The 21,841-nt window shown below is 40.9% G+C and overlaps 2 protein-coding genes across 4 annotated transcripts in view; one reads left to right on the forward strand and one right to left on the reverse strand.

Annotated features, from left to right (window-relative positions):
• Positions 1-1,810, reverse strand: part of LOC113023732 (B-cell lymphoma/leukemia 11A-like) — a 31,121-nt gene extending 29,311 nt beyond the window's left edge. Inside the window, exon 1 of the mRNA XM_026170055.1 lies at positions 1,409-1,810. Within this exon, the coding sequence (XP_026025840.1) occupies positions 1,409-1,463 (55 nt within the window). The 5' untranslated portion in view covers positions 1,464-1,810. The remainder of the gene's footprint in view (positions 1-1,408) is intronic.
• Positions 1,811-3,728: 1,918 nt separating this feature from the next.
• On the forward strand, positions 3,729-17,185 carry cep170ab (centrosomal protein 170Ab). 3 transcript variants are annotated; one of them, XM_026170057.1, is made up of 20 exons: positions 3,729-3,832; positions 4,978-5,058; positions 5,373-5,518; positions 5,643-5,732; positions 6,709-6,787; positions 6,999-7,057; positions 7,508-7,670; positions 8,403-8,540; positions 8,646-9,104; positions 9,208-9,566; positions 9,655-9,774; positions 9,890-10,022; positions 11,481-12,944; positions 13,091-13,334; positions 13,567-13,675; positions 13,870-14,031; positions 14,559-14,647; positions 15,019-15,112; positions 16,015-16,066; positions 16,221-17,185. In XM_026170057.1, exons 3-20 carry the CDS (start codon positions 5,414-5,416, stop codon positions 16,481-16,483), a joined length of 4,182 nt encoding a protein of 1,393 aa, XP_026025842.1. In that variant the 5' UTR covers positions 3,729-3,832; positions 4,978-5,058; positions 5,373-5,413; the 3' UTR covers positions 16,484-17,185. The 3 variants fall into 3 exon arrangements, with proteins under 3 accessions (XP_026025842.1, XP_026025841.1, XP_026025843.1); XM_026170056.1 differs by having other exon boundaries at positions 5,376-5,518; XM_026170058.1 differs by lacking the exons at positions 13,870-14,031; positions 14,559-14,647; positions 15,019-15,112; positions 16,015-16,066; positions 16,221-17,185 and having other exon boundaries at positions 5,376-5,518; positions 13,091-13,342; positions 13,567-13,630.
• Positions 17,186-21,841: the final 4,656 nt, after the last annotated feature.

The following is a 21,841-nucleotide window of genomic DNA, read 5'->3' on the forward strand; positions in this document are numbered from 1 at the left end:
GATTTGGGTCATAACCAATAACAGAATTATACTGGTCAAAAGCAAAATCTTCATGTCATTAAACAAAAGCATATTTATACTCTTTGGTCATTTTTTCTTCATAATTTAAGGTCTGTAACTGTTTCTTTGTAAACACTTTATTTCTGGATCCTCTTTGAATGTGGGGAATATTGTACCTTTAGTGTACCTTTAGAAAAAATATGAATACATTCAAGAGAACATAAAATATGTAATAACCTACTGCTGCTGAACCGATCCTGTGCATGAGCTTGGTCAAGCAGGACAGGATAAAGTGGATCAAGTTCAAGTTCACGAGTGGCCTGTAGGACTACAATCAAATTGCGCCCCCCACTGGCAACCCATCTGACAGCTTTCCGACAAATCATAGAATAAATGTTGCCAGAGCATAATTTGTTTCAGCGGCAATAAGAAGAGCATGCAGAAATATATACAAGAATAAAGATAAAAGAAAAGCACAGGTTGTTCATTTCGATCTCTAACTTACACTTAAACAGCCTATCTAGTCTGGAAACGTCTCCGCATTTACTGACGCGCGAAGAGTGCATTGATAAAGCAATATACTGATAAAGCTCTTAACCGACGAATGGAGCGAAATAATTCTTCGGCAAACAACAATTGGTCTAAACTGTGCGAAGAATGTGACATTCAATCAAAATCAATGCCCTGCAGTTTTACACGCGCGTAAAACAACTGTCCTTCTTTTCTCTTCCTTCATCTCAAAACAGTGTCGCGCACGGAGATTTCTGCGTATTTATGCAATTTATGGATACAAATGGATTGGATATGCCGTGTTTAAACGCCAGCGGTGAAAAAAATTGTTGCAAAGAAACTGCATTCCTTGTAGGTAACGCACACGAGGTCTTTGCGCTTCGGACAAGTGTGTGTGTGTGTGTCTGTGTGTGTGTGTGTGTGTAAACACCACTTCCCTGTGTCCAAACCAACTAGGACCTTTGTAAATGCATTTTTACAGTTAAAAAGGACCTGCACTGTAGTAGTGCTGTGGCTTCAAAAGGTGCACATGGAAACTTAAGTGAATGGCAGCAGTTGTAACTCTGTGCCGCCTTCATATAGGCAAAGGTCTCTGGCCATAAAGCTCATGCATGCCCTTTAATGGCGAAAGAAACCTTGAAGGCTGTGTTATACAACGCGTTAACCAACACAAGTTGAGCTTCCCTGTCACGCTGCTCCAAAACTTCCTATAGAAGACCTCGTGATGATTATAAAGATAACCTGTAGTCTTGGATATGTTTGCGATTTGTCATTTTAGTCAGGACAGCGGTGGACGTATCCTAAGTATTAAAAGAAAGTTGCCGTATACAGAAAAAGATGGGTCACCGAGAGGAAAAACCAATGAAATTAAGTCGAAATGCAATGTATCTCCACTTACGCGAAAACTCCCGTTTGCTCAAGTGCTGGGGTTTGCCCTGCTTGCGGCGAGACATGTTGGTTTAGTGACGGATTTTCAGCTGAGTTCACATTGGGAAATCCTTTCCTACAAGGTAAACTCCAAATGAAATATCTTCATTGATGCGTCTGACAGCCAACAAGGGAAAAAAAAAAGCAATGAGCTGCTGATCATACAGAGGGTGAGGAGTAGTGCGGTGCGGGCTGTGCGGAGCTCTTCATGACTTTTTTGCAAAGAGAGAGTGATGGGGGTATAGTGAAGCCCCCTGCGCTGCAAGTTCAAGTGCGGACGTGACGTTCTGCGAACTTGAACGTCAGGCGCTGGACGAACTGAGACATACAAAACATGGGCAGGGCGAAGGCGGCCAGTGGGAGGGGGACAAGTCATAATAAAAGCCAATGGACACTCATTATGGACTACCTATGGAAGAGAAGAGAAAAAAGGGAGACCCCGAAGACACCAATGGACGAAGGGGATCAAGGGGGCTGGGCTAAGAGGGAGAGCGAGGGAGAGAAAGAGAGACACTGTTTTACAAGGAAAGCAGTAAAAAGCGCGTGAACCAAAGAGCGTATGTAACAAGGATGTAGTGGTGGATAAACCCAGCTTTTGCACTCGTGTTTATTAGTTGTTGTTGGGGGGGTTTTTTCAAGCCACTATGAATATGCAGTCTTTGTGCAAATTTACAGTGCAGACTGGAAATGTCATTAACACTGAATAAAGTGTTTTTATTTCAGTCGGCCTTCTTGAGCTAAACTAATTGAAATGTTATTCTCCGACAGGATGAACTAAACTCTGTTTTTTGTTGTTGTTGCTGAATTTGTTTAATTTGTTTGCTTTCTTGAGAAGTGGTGATAGACCGGCCATTCTCTCTGGGCTTTTGCCTTGTATACAGGGAAACCTAAAGTTAACTACCTGCAATTAAAATAATGTGAAATGAGATTCATAAATAGTTTTATATAATATACTTAAATATAAGAATATATTTAGATATAATGTACTCGTTTTGTTTCGATGGTGGATGTGTAAAAGATAAAGAAAGGGAAAAAAGATATTAGAGTTAGAGTGTAACGTGCTTTGATTTACAAAACAATTTGTAATCTGTCAGCTTGTGTAATGCACCTGAGCCTGTATTCCAAAACTGAAGAGAAACGTGGATTTAATTCTTATCCACTCCAAAGGTCTAATTTATGTTACAGGTAAGCAACATTTCAGTAAAGCATTCTGAAATACTTAACAACAACAACAACAACAACAACAACAACAAAAAGTAATATTATGCATTCCAGACCTAATGGAATTTTATAACTCACCGATAAAACTTAAGTCTCAGCTTCATTCATTCAGCTGTTGCATTTAAATATTGGGCCCATTCATTATGGCTGAAGCCAATGTGGGATTTTAATTTTTTCCAAGTTTTCCAGTGATCAGATTGGATTAACGTGTACAGTCAAGTGCGCTTGCTTTTAAACAAAGCTAGTAATTCATGACTAATGGAACCTATAGGGGGCATGTCCAACAAAAACAGTGTGTGTCAAGTGGATTAGGGTGGCCTGATGGGCAGGTTTATACCCTATACTCTCTCACCTGACCTTCGTATGTCGTTATGCAGTTACAGAACAGCCGAAAAGATGCTGGGCAATTCTTTTTTCATTTATTTTGGTTTCATGATGAATAAAGTTTATTAGAATCGCATAAAAGCCCCTTCTCTAACTTAACGCAAATAAAGCCGGAGGACCTTAACAGCACCCATACTTTTAAAAATGGTTTGCTTATATTTTGTTGATTATATACTAGCTTCCTAATCAGGCTCAACAATTGAATTTACGTCGGCATCGAAATCACAGCACAGTACTTTGGCTCCATCCAGTGGTTCAACACAAGACTGACCTTTAATAGACTATCATAAGCTGTGTCCTAACATCAGGCTTCCTCTGATATAAGGATACGGATAAGGATACGGAGCTGGAAACCAATAGATTACTCACTCTAGCGCTTAATCTAAAACATTGAAATACTAACATAGCAGCTACATTGTAATTTTAAAAAGTTTCAATGCAAATATAATCAAATCGTATCATTTATATACAATGCATGCATTTAATTTCCTATTATTATACTTTCAGCGTTTCCAGTCTTACGACTGTAATTTATATGCCAACTCAATTTAATTATCGAGTCACTGCCCAAAATAAATGATCCATCATCCACCTAATATGGGCCACTCATGGTTCGCTGTCTATATTACATAACCTCATCTTTTCCTACATGAGCGCATTGCGCCACCTTGAGGCCAAGACACAGCAGTGTTGAAGGACCTAGGCTGGGCAGAGGGGTTGCAGGAGCAGCAGCAGCATCGCTGTTCATAACCTTCTACTCATCGGATGCTGTTTGCCCATAGAGCACCTGGTGAGAGACATTTTGCCATTGTTTTATTTCCCTAACAGGCCTGCGCTGATGCCTTTGGTTGCTTCCTCTGATATAAGGATGAAGACAGTGAAATGAGCTTCGCTGTTTGTGCGACAGACCTATACGTCGCCCATAATGGTCGATCGTGGGATATCAGCAGGCAGCATCCTAAACATGATTTGGTTGGCTTTAAAGCACGTGATAACAGATATCTGTCTAAATTAGCCTGTGTTTGGCTTAAAGGGTGTGCGTAAAGGGATGTACTGAACGTGACAGATTAATGCACGCTTCAGATGACATGTCGCTAATAAATGTTAGACTCATTGTGGCCAGTCTTGTGTTTATCCTACAATCTGCGCGATATTGGGATGAAATTAGATGATACTTTTTGCTTATTATTAGCTGGTCTTTGCTATCATTCTTAAATGGCTCCACGATGAACGCTGGACTGAGACATGGCCTAACCGAGCTCATTTTCAGGCTCAGTCATTGGCCGACTCTAACTCATCAGCTGCTGCCGCTTGCAGCCTCAGTTGATGTGTGGTCATTTGCAGAGGAGATTCATATCAGAGTGGGTGAAGCCGTGTGTGTGATCAAGCGTCTAAAGAGAAAATCTGGGCCACTAGGAGCCAGCCTACTGAAAGGATGGACCACGTAGTTCTCTATTGGGAGGTTGGGGGCTGTCCCATTGGGCTTGAGCTGACGTACAAAAAGGAGCCTCACATATGACAACGTGTGCGTAATTAAATCTTACTAATTCACCTATGACTCTCTCGGAGCATGAGTCAGCAGGCCTGCCTACTAATAATGCAGAGAGGGGACGGGGTGTTTGTGTCAGTGAAAAGCGCTGTTGTGCTGTTTTGTGTGCATGGGAATCCTGACAACTGCCTGGAAATCATATGAGAGAATCATGGGGAGCAGAGAAGTGGATATTCTATTTACGTCTGTATTTTCTCTGTTTCCTTGACTTCCTGTGGTCGGTGTATATGCCTGTCTTCTGTTTGGCTCAGAGTTTCTGGATCTGATTGAATTAGCTGTCATATTACATATTTTATTATCTCTTTCTTTCTAAGCCCCATCTCCCTGTCACCCTCACATGCACTCTCTTTTTGCACAGTATCTAACTATTCTTCCTCCTTTTTCAGTGGAGTGCGTTGTGAAGCTGATGACAGGACAATCCTGCTGAGCGACTCACTTTGGGAGTTTAGAAGAATGCCTGAAATACTGTAAGCTGTCTCTTTATTTTTGGAACTTACATTTTTTTTAAATTTCTTGTTGTTAGCTGCACTACATGGACTGATAAGCTTGCCAATGTCCTCGGGTGATAACCGAAATAGCTACTGTGCATATGACACACAAGCACACACACAAATGCTGAAATAATTTTTGCTTTATGTAATTATATGAAACAGCATGCCTCACCCACTCCTGTTTACAGTGTAAGAGTATATTTTTTCATTGATCGAAGGATAAATATTTAATGGTCTCATTAATAGATTTATAGCTATAAACTGCAGTCTAACACTGTTCTTGTTTTCAGCAGGATGCATTAAGGGGCACATGTGAACTTGTCAGGCAGAGATGAGTCTGACTTCCTGGTTCCTGGTGAGCGGTGGGGGGACACGCCATCGTCTCCCCCGAGAGATGATCTTTGTAGGGAGGGATGACTGTGAGCTTATGCTGCAGGTACTGTACTGTGAATCCACCCGACATATGATCTGAGCTGTCATTCTTACTCTGACTGGATTTTTATCTGAAGCACTGAGATTAGTGAGGATTATAGTGATTGACTGGATCTTGTATGGTTTAGTCCCGTAGTGTGGACAAACAGCATGCTGTCATCAACTATGAGCCAAATACGGATGAACACAAAGTTAAGGACCTGGGCAGCTTAAATGGGGTGAGTGAATTTTTTTTAATTTATGTGTATGTGTCTTAAAGCAACCCCTGCCTAATGTTTTTTAATGCAATAAAATCTACATCAGTGTGTCCCAAAATTAAATATCAAACATTTCCCTGAAAGTATACCTTATTTATTCTTATTTATTCTTTTTCGGGCCGTGGCTTTCTCATCTTCTACTGCTTCCGTTTTTACAAATTTTTATTAGTTTCTCTTAAGCCCTCAGTATTCAAGGAAATGCATTACTTTGAGTACTAAATTGCCAGAGTGCCCCTTAACTGCTTCAGCAATTTACTGCTTACAAAAGTAGTCGTGAACCTGTTCTAACATAATTTGGTTTTTTCTTTGGATTTAAATTATTTTCCAACCCTAAATAAACTGAAAGACGTCATTTTTGGTAGTGCAAATATTATACATAGCTTATGACAGGCAGCTTGATGGTGCAGCGGCTAGCGCTGTCACTTCACTGCTCCTGGTTCAAACCTCTTAGTCGGCTGGGGCCTTTCTTTGTGGAGCTTGCACGTTCTTCTTGTGCTTCCTGTGAATCTGTGGGTTTCCTCCAAGTGCTCTGGTTTCTTCCCATAACCCAAAGACATAAATTTTATCCTAATTAGTGATTCTAAATTGACCGTGGGTGTGTGTGTGTTTGTCTATGTTCAGGGTCACACCCATGATCCTAATTTGGGTAAGAGCTTTAAGACAGATGGATGAAAAAAGTGGCAGAGTACAAACATTTTTATGTGTGTACAGATGTTTCCCTGCTTAAATTCAACATGAAATAAGCTTTTTTGTGTTAGATCTGGTTAGGATTGTGACTAAAGGTCTGGTACAAAATTGGCAGTTGGTTTGTGTGTTATGGACAGCATCATTGTTATGCAAGCAGTACTGAGATTTCAGGAGACTCTAAATAATCTCACTTTTGTACAAAGTCCTCATATGTTGTTCATAACCACATTGTTTCTTTGTTTGTTCCCAGACATTTGTCAACGATGTCAGAATACAGGAGCAAATCTATGTCACGCTGAAAATTGATGACAAATTGAGGTTTGGATATGATATCCTTTGAATGTATTCTTGTGTTATCTGTCAAACCCAGTAGCACGCAGTACAAGGTCAGTGAACATGGGGTGCACTGTAACTTTATCGGTTCTTGAATAGCCTGTGAATTCTCATTGCACTCTGCCTACTGCATAATAGATAAGGCTATCAGTGCAGGTTTCTCATCCCTGCAAAGGGCTCGTCATCTTTTACCTTAACTTGTCTCACATACCAACCTGTTTACTGTGGTTCGAGGAGAGATGCATATTCCTGAGGAGGCCCTCAAGGTTAGATGACACGCTACACAGAAGAACAATATTCATATGTTTGAAGACGGTGTAAATAGTTGTGTTTGAAACAGGATAGGTGCAAAGATCTTGTACTTTTTCATCAGTTAGGAGCAATATTGTAGAGAATAGATCAAAGAGTTCTGCTGAAGTGGGCAAAATGACTTTTCAAGATTGATGAATTTGCTGTTTCATCAACAAAAACTGCCCAGGTAGCTGCAGAAAAAAAAATAATGCAGATTTCTTATTCATGAGCTAGAGGAACATAGCACATTATCATTCAAAATATATGCGAACAGTATGGCATACGATCAGTATGCCATACTGCTATCTGGAAGATTAAAAAGCAAGAAAAAATCTAGACAAGATATACATTGTAATTATTTTGACAGTATTGTGTAACCTTTGTCTTTGGCTAATTCCCCTTGTTTCTGTTGTCTAATTTGTCAGCATGAAAAGTTTAGCAGCCAACTTCAGTTGAACCAGAAGAAACTCCCAGAGGCAGAATCATCCAAATCTCAAGTCAAACCACCTGAGGCAGCAGCTGCACAGGTGTGTGAGGGAGCCACTGCCAAGCCAAGTGAGGCCAACAGGTCAGAGGACAAGGCAACAGGTAAGTCTGAGCATTGAAAGTTAAAGGACACTGGACACATATAATATAGTAAATCTAATACCTTGAATCGATAAAATATTCCCAGATACATAAACTGATAATGAAAGAATTTTTAGAGGTAGTTCTTAAATAGATTTTAGGACTACAAACTATAGCAGCCGTACTCTAGGACAGTGGCAGACGTTTGGTAATTTAGCTTCTGTATAATGCCACAGAGGATTCAAAATCAGACAGTCAAGATGTGTGAAATATATTTCCCTGTTTTCACAGGTTCAGATGAAGTCTTTTCTGTTATTATTTAATGACAAATTAGACAGATAAAAGACAGCTAATTCCAAATGTTGAACTTGCATTTGGTATCCATTTTCGGGAACTCTTAGTATGATCCAAAGAGATGTAGACACAAAATCTTACGGTGTCAAAATAAACAATCTGGTGCATTCTGAAAACAAAGGAATGCAGTGGTCCACCCAGCAACACCCCAAGGCCTGAAAGACCATGAAAAACAACTAAAGTCAATGATCACAGAGGGTTGCAGGGTTGTAACCTTACAATAAAAAGCACCTTGGGAAACTGTTGTGATTTGACACTATATAAATAGAATTTAACTGAATCAAGGGCCTAAATATAGATGGCAAATTATATGCAGTAATATTGGGGATGTTGCATTACAATGACCTTTACCTGAAGCCTATTTAGGGTCTCTAAGCCTCAATTAATACATATGTGCAGGGGATGTCACAGTGCTGCACAGGGGCACCCCCCTGTATGGCCAGCCTGCCTGGTGGGGAGATGGAGACACTGAAGACCAGCATCCAGGAAAGTCAGAGGACAAGAGTTCAGACCGGAAACGAGAAAAAGTTGAAGCAGGTACCAACAATTATTGCTCATTATCAGTTTACTTTTTTGGAAATATTACAAATATTCTGTAAACTTTATGGTGCCAGACAAATATCTTTGTATTACTTGTGCCAGAATCTAAGAAAAGTGAGGAGATCCCAAAGTGTACCCTGCAAACAGCCTCTAATCAGGAGCCTAGCTACTTCGAGATCCCAACAAAGGATGCAAAGGATCCCTCAGGAAGTAAAGTCAGCAGTGAATCCATCTCAAGAGAACAAGAGGGTGGTGCTTCTGCTGCAGCAGAGCCTGCCCATGGCCACGCCTCCTTCACCATTGAGTTTGATCCTGGGGCCTCAGGTAAAGTGACTGTCAAAGACAGGGTTGCGAAGGTAGGACCAGAGACCAGGCCACGCCCTAAAAGGGCTGTTGGGGAGGAGTTGAGTCCTCTTCAGACAGCCATGGTCGCAGCAGAAGTCAAAGTTGCTGACTGGCTTGCTCAGAATGAGTTACCATTGGCTCTAAAAGAAACGGTTGCAGAGGATGATGGCGAAAGCGTGAAAAGCGATGTGCCTGTACAACTGCGGAGTCTTAAAGGTGTGTTTATATGATATAGAGTTTGGTATAGTGTACAGTATTACACGCGATACTTACTTTATCACTCTTATGCAACATTTTGATCTATTACCTCACTATCCAGGAAGTAAACATGAGGATGGCACTCAGAGTGATTCAGAAAATGCACTGGGTGAACAGCGCAGGGCTGCAGCGCTAGAAGAGCGCTCATGGGGACTCTGGGGAAGCACGGGGATGAAGATCAGAGAGGGTCGTGCAAACGTACCAGAGGGTCTCTTTGCAGAGGAAGACAGTCCTGCACGTCGTCGTAAACCTTCAACATCCAAAGTAGCAGAGAGGAGACGTGGCTCAGCACCCCATCAACAGAGCGGGCGCGACGAGTGCTATCATCATGGAGATGATTATAGTGATAGAGGGACTTATACCATCGAGCTGGAGAATGGAGATCATGAAGAAGAAGAGGCTAGGAAATTGATTGACAAGGTAAAAACGTTAAAGTTATAACTCTTTTTTATAGTTTATCATCTAATCTCCTGATCATAATATGTTTTCTTACTTGTGTATATGTTAGGTGTTTGGTGTGGACCAGGAGTCTGGGTCCAGGGTGGGGAGTGCTGACCAGAGAGAAAGACTCGCCTCCCAAAGGTCTGGCACTGGAGACCGAGGAAAACCCGGACGCATGGAGACAGAGGTGTAACAGCGTTCTTCTAAGTTATACTCAATAAGCTATATTCTGACTGACTAAAGCAACATCTGTTTCCAGTTATTGACATGTTTTTGTTTTATTTCCACGTTTGCTTGTTTAGGTCTTGTCTGAAGAGTTGATGGTGGGTGGTCCACGCTGGGTGTCACAGTGGGCTACTCTAGCTGCCAGTCATATTAGGACTGACCCTGAAGGGTCAGGAGGCGAAAGCCACATCTTGGTCACGGAGGACAGAGGTATTAAGTTTAGGTTTACTAAATCTCAAAAAAGGATTCCTTTAATATTTATTAAATTAATTTCAGCATTTTGTTCATGCTTCAGTATGTAAACGTTTGCTAAACAAAGTCCACAGGGTCCAATCACACACTGGGGTTAAATGATAAACACGTTGTAAAAGCAGCATAAGTAGACAGGTGTCACAAATTTACTCATAATTCAGTTATACAGCAGTCTGTCACATTAGGCTTGTCATTTTTCTGTAATAGCTATGGTATACTGTTACAGTGGTGGATAATTACAATGCAAAGAGTAATCCAGATGAGATAAAAGTTAAATTAATTTGTCAAGGATATGAATGCTTGCAGGCCTTCTTCTTAATTGGTTTGTGCAATATAGCCAACCAATGACAACTTATCACTCTCTTTATGTAGTTTCTACTCTTCAGACTGTGGACAACAAATAGAGTGACCATCTTAGGCCCACAGCAGCCACTCAGAAGAAAGTTAGCTTAGGTGGTCTCCTTAAATGCACAGAAGCTAAAATGGCATGTGTCAGAAAGAGTATGACGCCTACTTCAGGTTAGCTAACATAGCTGCCAGGCTGCTGGTCACATTTCACCAAATAGGCATTAGGCAAGCAACTTTTCATATCCAAGAGGAAGATTTATTCCTGATTATTTCACTAACATACAGCAGACTGTAATTATTTGCATTTGGCACAATAGAGTCACGTGACCACAGTGAAGCCAGAGGTTTCATGTTAAAATATTGAAGTATCGCAATATTTTACAAGTGGAAGACAAAATAGTTTCTTAACGTGTGCCACTTTCAGTCAAAGGTCTGAAATTGCAGCTTTTTTGTTTTTTAAAGAAAATAACCTTTCTGACTAACTACAGTGGAACACCAACTTACGAATACCCCATTTAACAAAAAAATTCAAGTTACGAAGGCACGTAACGGCAATATTTCTGCCCGTGTTACGGCAAAATACCCGTGTAACGAAATCCACTGGCTCTGATTGGCTGAGCCCAGAATGCCCACAATGCCTTCCGTATCATATGACAACCCCCTTGGCTTTCGTACTTGCGCTTCGCTGTTCCACTTGAACGACGTATTGTTGTTGCAGTTAGCAATTAGCCTATAGCCTATCGTTCACTCAAAAGGCGCGATGGGTGCTTTGACTTACGAACATTTTTGACTTACGAAAGACCCTCGGGAACGAATTAATTTCGTAAGTCGGGGTTCCACTGTATCTGAATTTTATGTTTTAGCTTCTCGTTGCTTCAAGTTGCAAAAATAATTGAACAAATTTTTATTGGGACTTTCTATTAAGGATCTTTATTATAGCCAACTATTAAATTAAAAATCTGGCAAACACCTCTAACAGTGCACTGATTCTACCAGTATATAATCCACTATATATGTATATATGTATGTTTAATGCACATTCTGATCAAATATTTTCTTTCTTTTCAGCTGATATAAGTGAATCCAGCCACTCAGCCTCCTTTGCCTCTACTGGGTACACAGAGCGCAAGAGGAGAACCCTACCCCAGCTGCCTGGTGAGGATCTCAGCCTAGGAAGGAGGACCCCAGGCTCAGGCCTACGTGCAGATATGGGGGAGAAACAGGACACAGAGCTACAGGAGAAAGAAAACCAGGAGGAAAAGGTGGGCAGAGGAAAGACTCGACCCGGCCAGTGCACAGGAGGTGTGGGCAGTCACAGTGGCAGCCCTAGTCGTTCGTCACCAGCCAAGTCGCAGGATAGTGGTGGTGGGAGGTCAAGTCAGTCAGGTGTGTTGACAAAGCTCCCACCTCGTCCCATGACCAGCGGGGAAAAAAGAATGGAGGAAGTACGGAGGAGGAAAAAAGAAGAGGAGAAAGCCAGGGAAAGTAGTGGGAAACCCCTATTGAGACAGGAGAGCTTCACTGTGGAGAAACCAAGTTCCAACGTCCCTATAGAGCTCATACCACGTATTGATGGTCTCACAGGCAAAACTCAATCTAGAGAGCCTGGCATCGACAGCGCCACACTGCAGAAAGACTCAGAGGCTGTAGCAGCCTTTCTAGAAACCACTGTGTCAGACCAAGGCGATCCCCCAAGTCAGTCCATTGAAGGATCCATGTCACCAGAGTCAGATGTTGACACGACAAGTACAGTAAGCCAAGCTGATGGAGCAAGGAAAGTAGTCCAGAAACGCCGAACTCTAGCAGGACAGCAGAAAGAAAAAACTGTAGTTTGCTCATCTGGCAAGGGTCCTGCTGGTGGTAGGGAGACCCAGGACAAGAGGGTCAAGAATAGAACTTCTGGTCCTTCACAGCCAAACCGTCCTTGGACTTCCCTGGATCTCACTGATGATGATGTCAACTCCAATTCTCTCTTATCAGACTCACAGCCCACCTCCACGAAAGACTCCAAAAACTCACATGCTAGAGGTCAGACAGGGAGCACAACAGTTGGAGCCAGCACTAAGTCTAGCCGGGCTAAGATCAGTCAAGCTCCTGCCTCTGCTTCCGCCAGTAAAGCCACCAGTGTCCCCAAGCCCAGGCCTACCAGGGCATCACTGTTGCGGCGAGCCCGGCTGGGGGATTCCTCAGACACTGAACCTGCTGACCTAGACCGGATGTCTGTGGCCTCTGAGGCCTCCACTGCTAGTTCCACATCCAAGACAGGGATGGCAAAAAGAGGCATGTCCAGAATAGAAGCTCTGGCACAGCCAAGGAGGCCAAGAGTGGGCTCCCCGTCTGCCCAGAGTGACTCAGAGGCCACTGTGACAAGGAGTAGAGGTCTGGGGGCCCGCGGTGCAGGTGATTATGGCATCAGGCAAGGATTGAGAGGGTCCAATATGACTTCAATGCCTGGACCCAGAGCAAGAGCTAACAGTGCCTCCAAGCTACCTGACAAGAGTAAAGGAACCTCATCACATGCCACACCTGCATGTAAGTGTGTACACATTTTTTTTAAATGTTCCTAATTATGCTTTGACTGCCAAAAGATTGTACAGTTACCTGCAATTATCTACTTAAAGAAGAATTCATCTGGCATCTTAAGCTTCATCTAAGCTTCACTGCCATTCTTTCCTCAGCTGGAACTCGGTGGCGCCGTGTACCAGTGGAGTATGCTTCCACCTCAGAGGATGAGTATGGCTCAAATCGTCACATATCCAAGCAGGGGCACACACGGCTATTCCCGTCTACTCGAGTAGCCCAGCTTGGAGGTTCAGCTCCAGCAACCCCAAATCCTGCAGGCCTAGCTACCGTGAAGCAGCACTCTAGGGAACAGGATGAGTATATGAGAGATTGGACAGCACACAGCGAGGAAATAGCCAGGTACGTAGGTGAGAAGTACTCCTGTGTATATGAGTGGATGAATGAGTCAGATAGCAGTATTCTAACACATTTTTCCTGCTTTAGGGCATGTGCCTCTTTATTGCTTCTTTTTTTTTTAGCTTAGGGTTGCAGTTCTTTTTATTGGATCTTATTTTACAGCTGTTATTTTGTTTTAAATAAATATCACAAAATAACACAACAAAATAACATCATACTTATGTTTGCTCCACAGGATAAGTCAAGATCTTGCAAAAGACCTGGCCATGCTAGCCAGAGAGATTCATGATGTGGCAGGGGAGATTGACTCAGTGAGCCCTGCAGCGACCGACCCTGGAGCTCTGGTATAGTTGTTGCATCTTAAACTAATTATAGCATACAAAATATAAGGATTCAGTTTATTCAATAACATTTATAGCAATCCTAATGCTAATAGAATACAGATTCTTAATTCTTAAGTTTGATTACATAACATGGACAAAAAAATTGGATCTGAGGAAAGAATATCAATTTTCAATATATTTTATTTCCGTTTCAGTTGGAGGAGCGTGTGTTTGATGACAGTTTGGACCTCGGCGGCTCCTCCACACAGCATAATAGCATTCTGGGAACCAATGGGCAGTCTGTGGAGCTTCGATCTCGTAGGTCTAGCGGACAGAGCTCCAGGTCCATTCGGCGACAGACATGGAATAGAGATGATGTAAGGCCTTGCTTCAATTTTAAATATAATGTTCTCCTCAATATATGGCCTGCTATGTACCATACTGCTAATCTAGATTTTGAATTTGATGTGCTTCTCTGCATTAGAAAGTGAAAGTATGTGGAGCAGCAAACACAGCAAGTTTAGAGTTATGTTAAGAGCAAAAATAGCAAGACGTTCATGTCAGTCTGTACCACTGTTTGACACTAGAGGGAGCTCGATACATGCTAGTTACAGTCATCCCTTAATTGGTATGTGACTTTTGTTGCCATGATGCCAGGTCTCTCTTGGAAATGAGATTTTTAATCTCAATGAGATTTTTTACCTGGATAAATAAAGGACTAATAAAAAAATAGGCCAATGTAAACCTAAAAGCAGTGGTAAAGCTAATGAAAAAAATGATGTACTTAAATTAACTAAATGTAGCAATAGTACAGGTTGTTTACATTTTACCGTGTAAATTAATCACTTTTTGCCAGTAATTTATAACTGGTAGATTCAGATGATATTTTTTTACTGTCTTTCAGGCGGTCCCAGACAATTTGCTGCTAGCTTCTGTGACTCAGCTGTCAACCAGGATACGCCAATCTGTTGACAGAACAACCTGCAAAATCAGGCAAGTATTGTTTGACCACGCTAAACAAAAATTGATTTTCACGTGTTGTTGTGGTTATTTATATATTCAATGCACACACTAAAGAGGGATTGCATGATACAAATATTGTCTGTGTGTGTACAGATTCTTGTCTGTGTTTTTTGTTGGAAATAGCAGGTGACACAGTTTGAATGACACATCACACAGGCTTACTCCGCCACCCAGTTACATATTTTTCTCATTAGAATGACAATTCAAAGGCAGATTTTTTTCAATGCTACAATGTGCTGATGGCATCTGAATGAAATAATTTAAGCAGTCACTTAATCTATATTAAACATGTTTTATGTATTTCACTTTTATCCTATTTTTGTAACAACCTGGCTTTGCAGGATCCTCTTCAAGGATAAAGAACGAAAATGGGATGAGATTGAGACCAAACTGCAAGCAGAGCATGACTCCTTACTGCTCAAGAGCTCAAACAAGGTGATGAATCTGCTGAAGGCTTGTGAAACAGACAGGACTGTGATATTTATAGCCAAATAGGCAGCACTGGTGTAGAAATTACAATATTAGTGTAGCATTTTGGTCCATCAGTCAGTACAGCGCTTGTTCACCGTGAAATATTTTAAAAGGATGGATTGCAATGGAGAAAAACAGATACAGTGTGTAACAAGATTGTGATCCGATTCTGTCTTTCTTTTATGGAGACTCTACATTTAATGTATTGAAGCTTCTGGAATGTGAGCCGATAGATAACCAACCGCAAAATCATCTTTCCTTATTGGGGTTATTTTGGCACAGTTTAATTCAACCAAATTTTAAAAAAGAAGTCCACAGTCACAGTATATTCCATAAGTACACATTTATAGAAGTAATCTTTTAGCCTTTTCTTGGCTTGAATTAATTGAACACTATTTTCAATCCAGTCATTCCTTACCATTTTCTGATTACTTATTCTAAGCAATCATAGTGAGTGCTCACAGTGCTATAGCTGTTTGGAGAATGAAATCAACAATGTCATACACCCTTTAGATTAACTTCAAATTAATTTCAGTATTTAGGCACCAAATGTGATTAGACTGTTTGGAGAAAAAAAAAGACTTACAACTTCACCTCTACACACTTTTACCTCTCTCCAGCACAGGATCATAAATTCTGACTGTAACACTGTCTGGCCTCATGTGAACCTCTGAAAAGAGATATGTGTGTCCACGACACAAGTTAAAGGGCTCGTAAAGCATTACTGAGTGTAAAGGGCTCGGCTCCAAACTTTTTCCTGAGGCAATGAAAAGATTAATCGAGTTGATTTATTTGCTGTAAGAACCTTCACTTACTTAATCAGGCCTGAGACCAGCTTTCATTTTTCTATCACATTCTCTTAACAGGAAATTTCAACCATCATTCAAGACTTGAAGAGGGTGGAAAGACAACTGATGGGTATGGCTCTACCTATGCTTCTCTTTAGCTTTTGGAAGAAAAGCGTAAAATATTGTATTGTTGTATTGTATTCTGCAGTGTTACTGCAGTCTACACCACGGGAAGTCTTATGATGTATTAAGTGGGACTGTTTTTCTCTGCTCCAAACTGACAGTAATTGACATGATGGTAGATCCAGATGGAACTCTGGATGCCCTGTCCAACCTGGGCTTGACCAGTCCTCTGACTGACCAGAAGATCAGCCCAGGGGCTCAGCAGAGGGCAGCTGTGTTACAAACTGAAGCAGAAGCTTCTTCACGCACACTTTCATCCTCCAGGCCTGAATTACTGTCCACTGAACCTGTTGGATCTTCAAACCATGCAGAAGTGTCAGAACGAGACCCAGGGCTACAGCAGAGCTCTAATTCCTACAACTGACATTCCACGGTGGATTAATCCAGAATGCAATCAATTGGAGATATCAGACACCCTCAGAGCAGACCCTGGTGTGAGGTTAGAAGTTTTTCTGAGATAAGATGAGGACCCAGAGCAATGCCTTTTATATGGAAAAGTCTCTCTGCTCTGTCAGTCAAACTAAATTATGTTAGGACTCTAAAATTCCAACACTGTCAAAGGGAATCTCTTGAGATGACAGCTCTATTATATGACAGTATTACACTATTAACTGCTAGGCTAACGAAGAAGCTTTGACATCATATACAGTAACCCATCTGTGTTTTTGTGTTGCAGCTCATTATCATTACCCATTATCCTTGAAAACATTTGAGAAAAAGGGCAGATGTGATGTTAAACCTAAACCTACCAAATTCCCTTTTAATTATTCTACTGTTTTGGCTTGAAATGAGCAAAAGCAGACCAACCTTTTACCTTGCATTCTTTGCAAGTGACACAAAAGCTTGACAGACTTAGAGCCAACATGGAAACCCAAACTGAAAAGGTGCAATAGTGTCAAGGAGCCATGTTTGAAAGTGTTCTTCTGTCCTGCCTAAGAGTTATTTATCAAATTATTAGGGGTGCAACGATACACAAAATTCACGGTTCGGTTCGGTTCGATACTCAATATTTTTTCGACACAAAGAAATTTTCATGACTTTTTAATTTATCATTTATTAAAATTATAAATATATATTTTAACTCAAAAGTACAGTTTTTAAATGTAATGTTGCTGAAACAACAAAATAATAATAAAAAAAATCTATCTGATCGAGAAATCACTCATCTTTGGAAAAGAGAGTTTATTACAGAGAAATGGCTCTTTTCAAAATAAAAGCTATACTATATGCTTCTTCTGGGCTATATTCTCAGCAGCATATTAAACATATCAGGTCCCCATAAGGAGAATCATGTGCTAACGGCTGTCTAAATGACTCTGGTAAAGTTTGTAGCATGCGTGCTTGTTGTTTTTGTCTGCTTCCACTTGTCTTTGCACTAGGATGATGTCGGAGTAAATGTGCAGTCATATTCGTTGTGTTCCCACTAGTGCTGTTAATCTCGTTAAAATGACATTAACGCCATAACGCGGCAAATCTTCATTAACAAGTTACCGCATATCGCCCCATGCATGGGGCTTGACGGCGTCAACACATTAACTAGCTAACTGCGCTAACACACTACTTCCCACCAATTGAGCATTGCGTGGCACATCCGACAAACTGTTTTACTTTTGTCCATGACGCACTTACCATCAGGGTCATGCTTCACTTGAAAACCAAAATAGTTTCAAAGGCCAGATCTGAATGAAGGTGGGGGAGGTTTAATTTCGGGTAGCGTTGAGGCAGTTGCCATGTTGCAACGAGATTAGCTTCTGTCTTGCTAGCTTGCGCTGCGCTCAGTGGATCTGCACTCAACAGTGCAGCCTAGGCGGAGTAGTCGAACCCAGATCCACTGAGCGCTCAACACAGACAGCATCGTCAGAAGAAAAGTTGATACATTAAATAAAAATTTTTGTATTGTTCGATACATATGCGTACCAAACCGAAAGCACTGTATCGAACGGTTCAATAACGATGTATTGTTGCACCCCTACAAATTATATATTTTTGTCCTGTTTGCAATAGCAATGCCTAAGGTAGCCTCAGTAATGATTTTCCATGAGAAACGGCCACCGTGCCTATTTTTGGGAAAAGAACTGGGTGCCTATATTGTTATGTACCAGTGTTATATTATAAAGTAGTTACGTTTAAAACTTACATCCATGCCCCTTTTCCTGTGCTGATGTCATTTGAAGACAGTTTATCAAAGATAAACCCGATGTGTTAATGAAAATTGTGAACTGAAATGTAGCTCCCAGAATAGGATTTTCCTCTTCCAAATGCATTTTGTCACAAGTGCCCTGGCTCAAACAATCATTATAATCCTAGATACTAGAGAGTCCAATGTAAGGAAGCTGGCGAGAAGGAGGTAGACGTCTTTTTGTTTTTGCATTTCAAAGCCAATATATGTTGCTATTATTCTCTGAGGGACCAGGATGTAATGCACCCTAATGCTACTCCTTTATCATGTTTATGTCTTTGACCGTGATGAGATGAACGGTTTATCAAACTACTTTCTGATTGCAAGTTAAATGTGTTTGAACCAGCATAGACAGGGACTACCTCCAAGTCCTGCTTTTTGTTGTTGAATGATCCACAGTGTAATGACTGGGTAGGTTTTCCAATGTCTTGCCTCATACCAATGTTTACATATGAATGTATCCTGATCAGAACTGTTGAATAACATTTTAGCCAAAACAACTTTAATAAAGATGAATAATTGCATTTTGTGCTCGGCATACTTTATCTTTCCTTTTGTTTGAGCATTTGGAGATTTTTTTGTTTGGATGTTTTGTATGAGCTTTTTTTGTATTGATGTTAGGTTTAAATGTCAACCTTGCAATATCAGTGTTTTTCTCATTTTCAATAAAATGCATGATAATCATGAGCTGTTTTCCACGGCTTACTCAGTGGCTCTGAGCTGGGATAGGCTCTGGGCCAGTTGCACAAGCAGAAGAAAATGGCCCGATGGATGGATTTTTCAACTGCCTCCACTCTCAGGGGGACAAAAGGCTGGTTGAGTTTAACTGCATTGCTTATAACAATATTATTTCTATATTTGGTTGAATTAAGAAGTATTTAAAACTCCCTCATCCTCCACTAAAAATGTAACTGGTAATGATTAATAATGTGTTATTAAACTTATTTGTCTAACTTTAGTAATACTAATTAATTAATTACATTTACGTTTCCACTTCTTGCCCTTCATCACCTCACAATCTCTTTTGAACTGCCATCCTTCCACCACAATCTGCCCAATCCACCTCCCAGTCTGGCTTCACTCCAACTCTTTGCAGAAGAAAGTACACACGACAAATTAGGTTTTAGAGGCCACATTGCTAGAGTTACCGCACTACTAATTGTGTGTCTTCAGATATTCTGCTCCACTTCCTTAATCCTTTAAAGCTGTGTCAGGGTTTTTCTCCCCTGTGAACAACTTTCACCACAACTGCTGGTGCACATCAGGGATTGTGCAGGTGCTCATCTACTGGAAATGCTAAGTTTGACTAAACTGCTCCCACTTAGTTTCATTAAGTTCAGGTTCCCTATGGGCTTTACCACCCTCACACTGCATTTATTGCATATAAATAAAGTTTTCATAACACTGCAGTTTTTGAGATCTGAGGTATCTGTTTGGTAGTTTGTAAAAAAAAAAAAAAAGTTTTCAAAAGTAATTGTTTAAACATATATAATGTTGAAATTATGTGTTAGGTCATGCACAGCTTACATGCTACACATTATTCAGTTTAACTTGCAATAGTAGTATTACAGCAATAGTAATCCTGTTACCTCAGTGTGAGTAAGGTGTATGATGCTACACTGTGACTGTTTGGGCTACTTGTGTAATTTACATATTCTGCAGTTCCACACTGATGAACATTCATCAGTGTGGAACTGCATTGGAGAGGAGAACAACAGGAGAAGCTTTGTCAGCAAACTGGGTGTTCAAATTAACTATAGAGTGGTACAGATGGCAGAAACCGTGCTCAGAGAGATAATTTAGATTATTGTCAATAAAATGTGAATGTAATGGTCATTGATTATCATATGGCTTTTTAATTGGAAGGAAAGGGAATTGTATATTATAATCTCTATTGAAGAACGGTAACAAGAATGATGCTCTGTGCTTGCCCTGCCTTCCCGTTAACCAGACATTAACACTAATGGCCAAAATGCTCCACTTCAGAATGCAGCCTCCAAATGTTAGCCTGACATCATGTAAGCCACCTCCTAAAGACTTAGGAAACAGCTTATTTAATATGACTTCACTGGTGCACATTTTCCACACTTTCCAAATTTTCTGGACTTTTGGATCAAATATACTCAAGTACAATGTGTCAGAAAATACCAAAACAATGCTACACTGAATTGATTGCCTACATGCTAGGTTCATCCTGGCTTTAGTCTTTATGCTAACATAAAGTAACTGGCTGCTAACAATATAATCATTACATTAATGTTAAAAATCATCAGTTTGTAAAACAACACATTCAATGCATTTCCAAAATTCTATTGTTTAAAATAATTTCAGCCATCAATCTTTAATCAATGAGGAGACAAATAATGTAAATATCACTGTGGTACTATGAACACAGTGGTCACAGGGTTACTTGTGTTGTGAAGTAGGTCGGGGCAAAGTCAGTTTTTCTTACACCAGCAGCCTTTTTGTATTCACAACATAAACTGTCGTGGCTATAAAAATCTTTGTGTGTGCGGTGTGTGCTCCCCTGGCATATGGTCCTGTATAAAAGGTTTCTTAAGGTGAAGTTAGAGTACTTCAGGACATTCTGTCTCTGCCAGTATCAGTATCCGCATGTGAAGTGCAAATGGCAGAAATTTGATTTCCTACAATTGTGTGTGTGGGAAAGAGAATGTGTACGTGTCTCACAGCATACTCACACTTTTCTCAATAAGATTAATCTCTTTCTGATGCTTTCTGTCTTGTTCAGTACATCCATGCAGCTGCTCAAATTGCACCTCCGCCCTGTTCACAAGCTTACAGAAGCCCATTTCTGCCCCTCCCATTATGCCTGGGAGACTGTACTACAAACTGTAGCTCAGGCACCACAGAGAGTAAAAGTGGCTGATTCAGCTTCTGAAAGATAGATTGGAGAAGAAAAAAAAAAGGAGGACAGGAGTGGCAGCATCTCTGTGTGTGTGTGTGTGTGTGTGTGTGTGTACTTCAGAGCATCTCTGCACCCCAGCAGACAGCAGCAGAACACAGGTCATCAATGGAACTGTCAGATGATCCAAGGTCAAGGGAGCAAGACGAGGCTCCCCCAACACCTCTGCCCTATGTGTCCCAACTGAAAACCAGCAGTTACAGTGCAATCCAGCAGCATGGCTACTCTGCATCCATCTACCTGCGGAACAGAGAAAAGCTGGAAAGGGTAAGCAACTTCCTTACAAACATCAGTTACTTTTTTAAAAGTGAAGAGGTAAAGTTAAACCTTGATTATTGTAGATGTGTAAAACTAGCTAGAAGAAAAAAGGTGTCAGCAACTGTCAAATATGCAATGAGCCATTCTGTGAGTTTAGAGGAGCGATTCACTCCATCTGCTGGAAATCCATTCACTTTGCATGCTTGTGATGTATCTGCTTTAACACTGGAGTATGCAGCTGAGGTTTGTTGCCTCCAATGAAAATAAATTACAACTTTCTTTCCAGCTGGTTCACACCCAGCAAATCCACATCAACCCAAAAAGGACAAATGCTCAGGTTTACCTACCAGATTTTGCAGATT

The sequence above is a fragment of the Astatotilapia calliptera genome, chromosome 6, assembly GCF_900246225.1.
Source record: "Astatotilapia calliptera chromosome 6, fAstCal1.2, whole genome shotgun sequence".
Lineage (NCBI taxonomy): Eukaryota > Metazoa > Chordata > Actinopteri > Cichliformes > Cichlidae > Astatotilapia > Astatotilapia calliptera.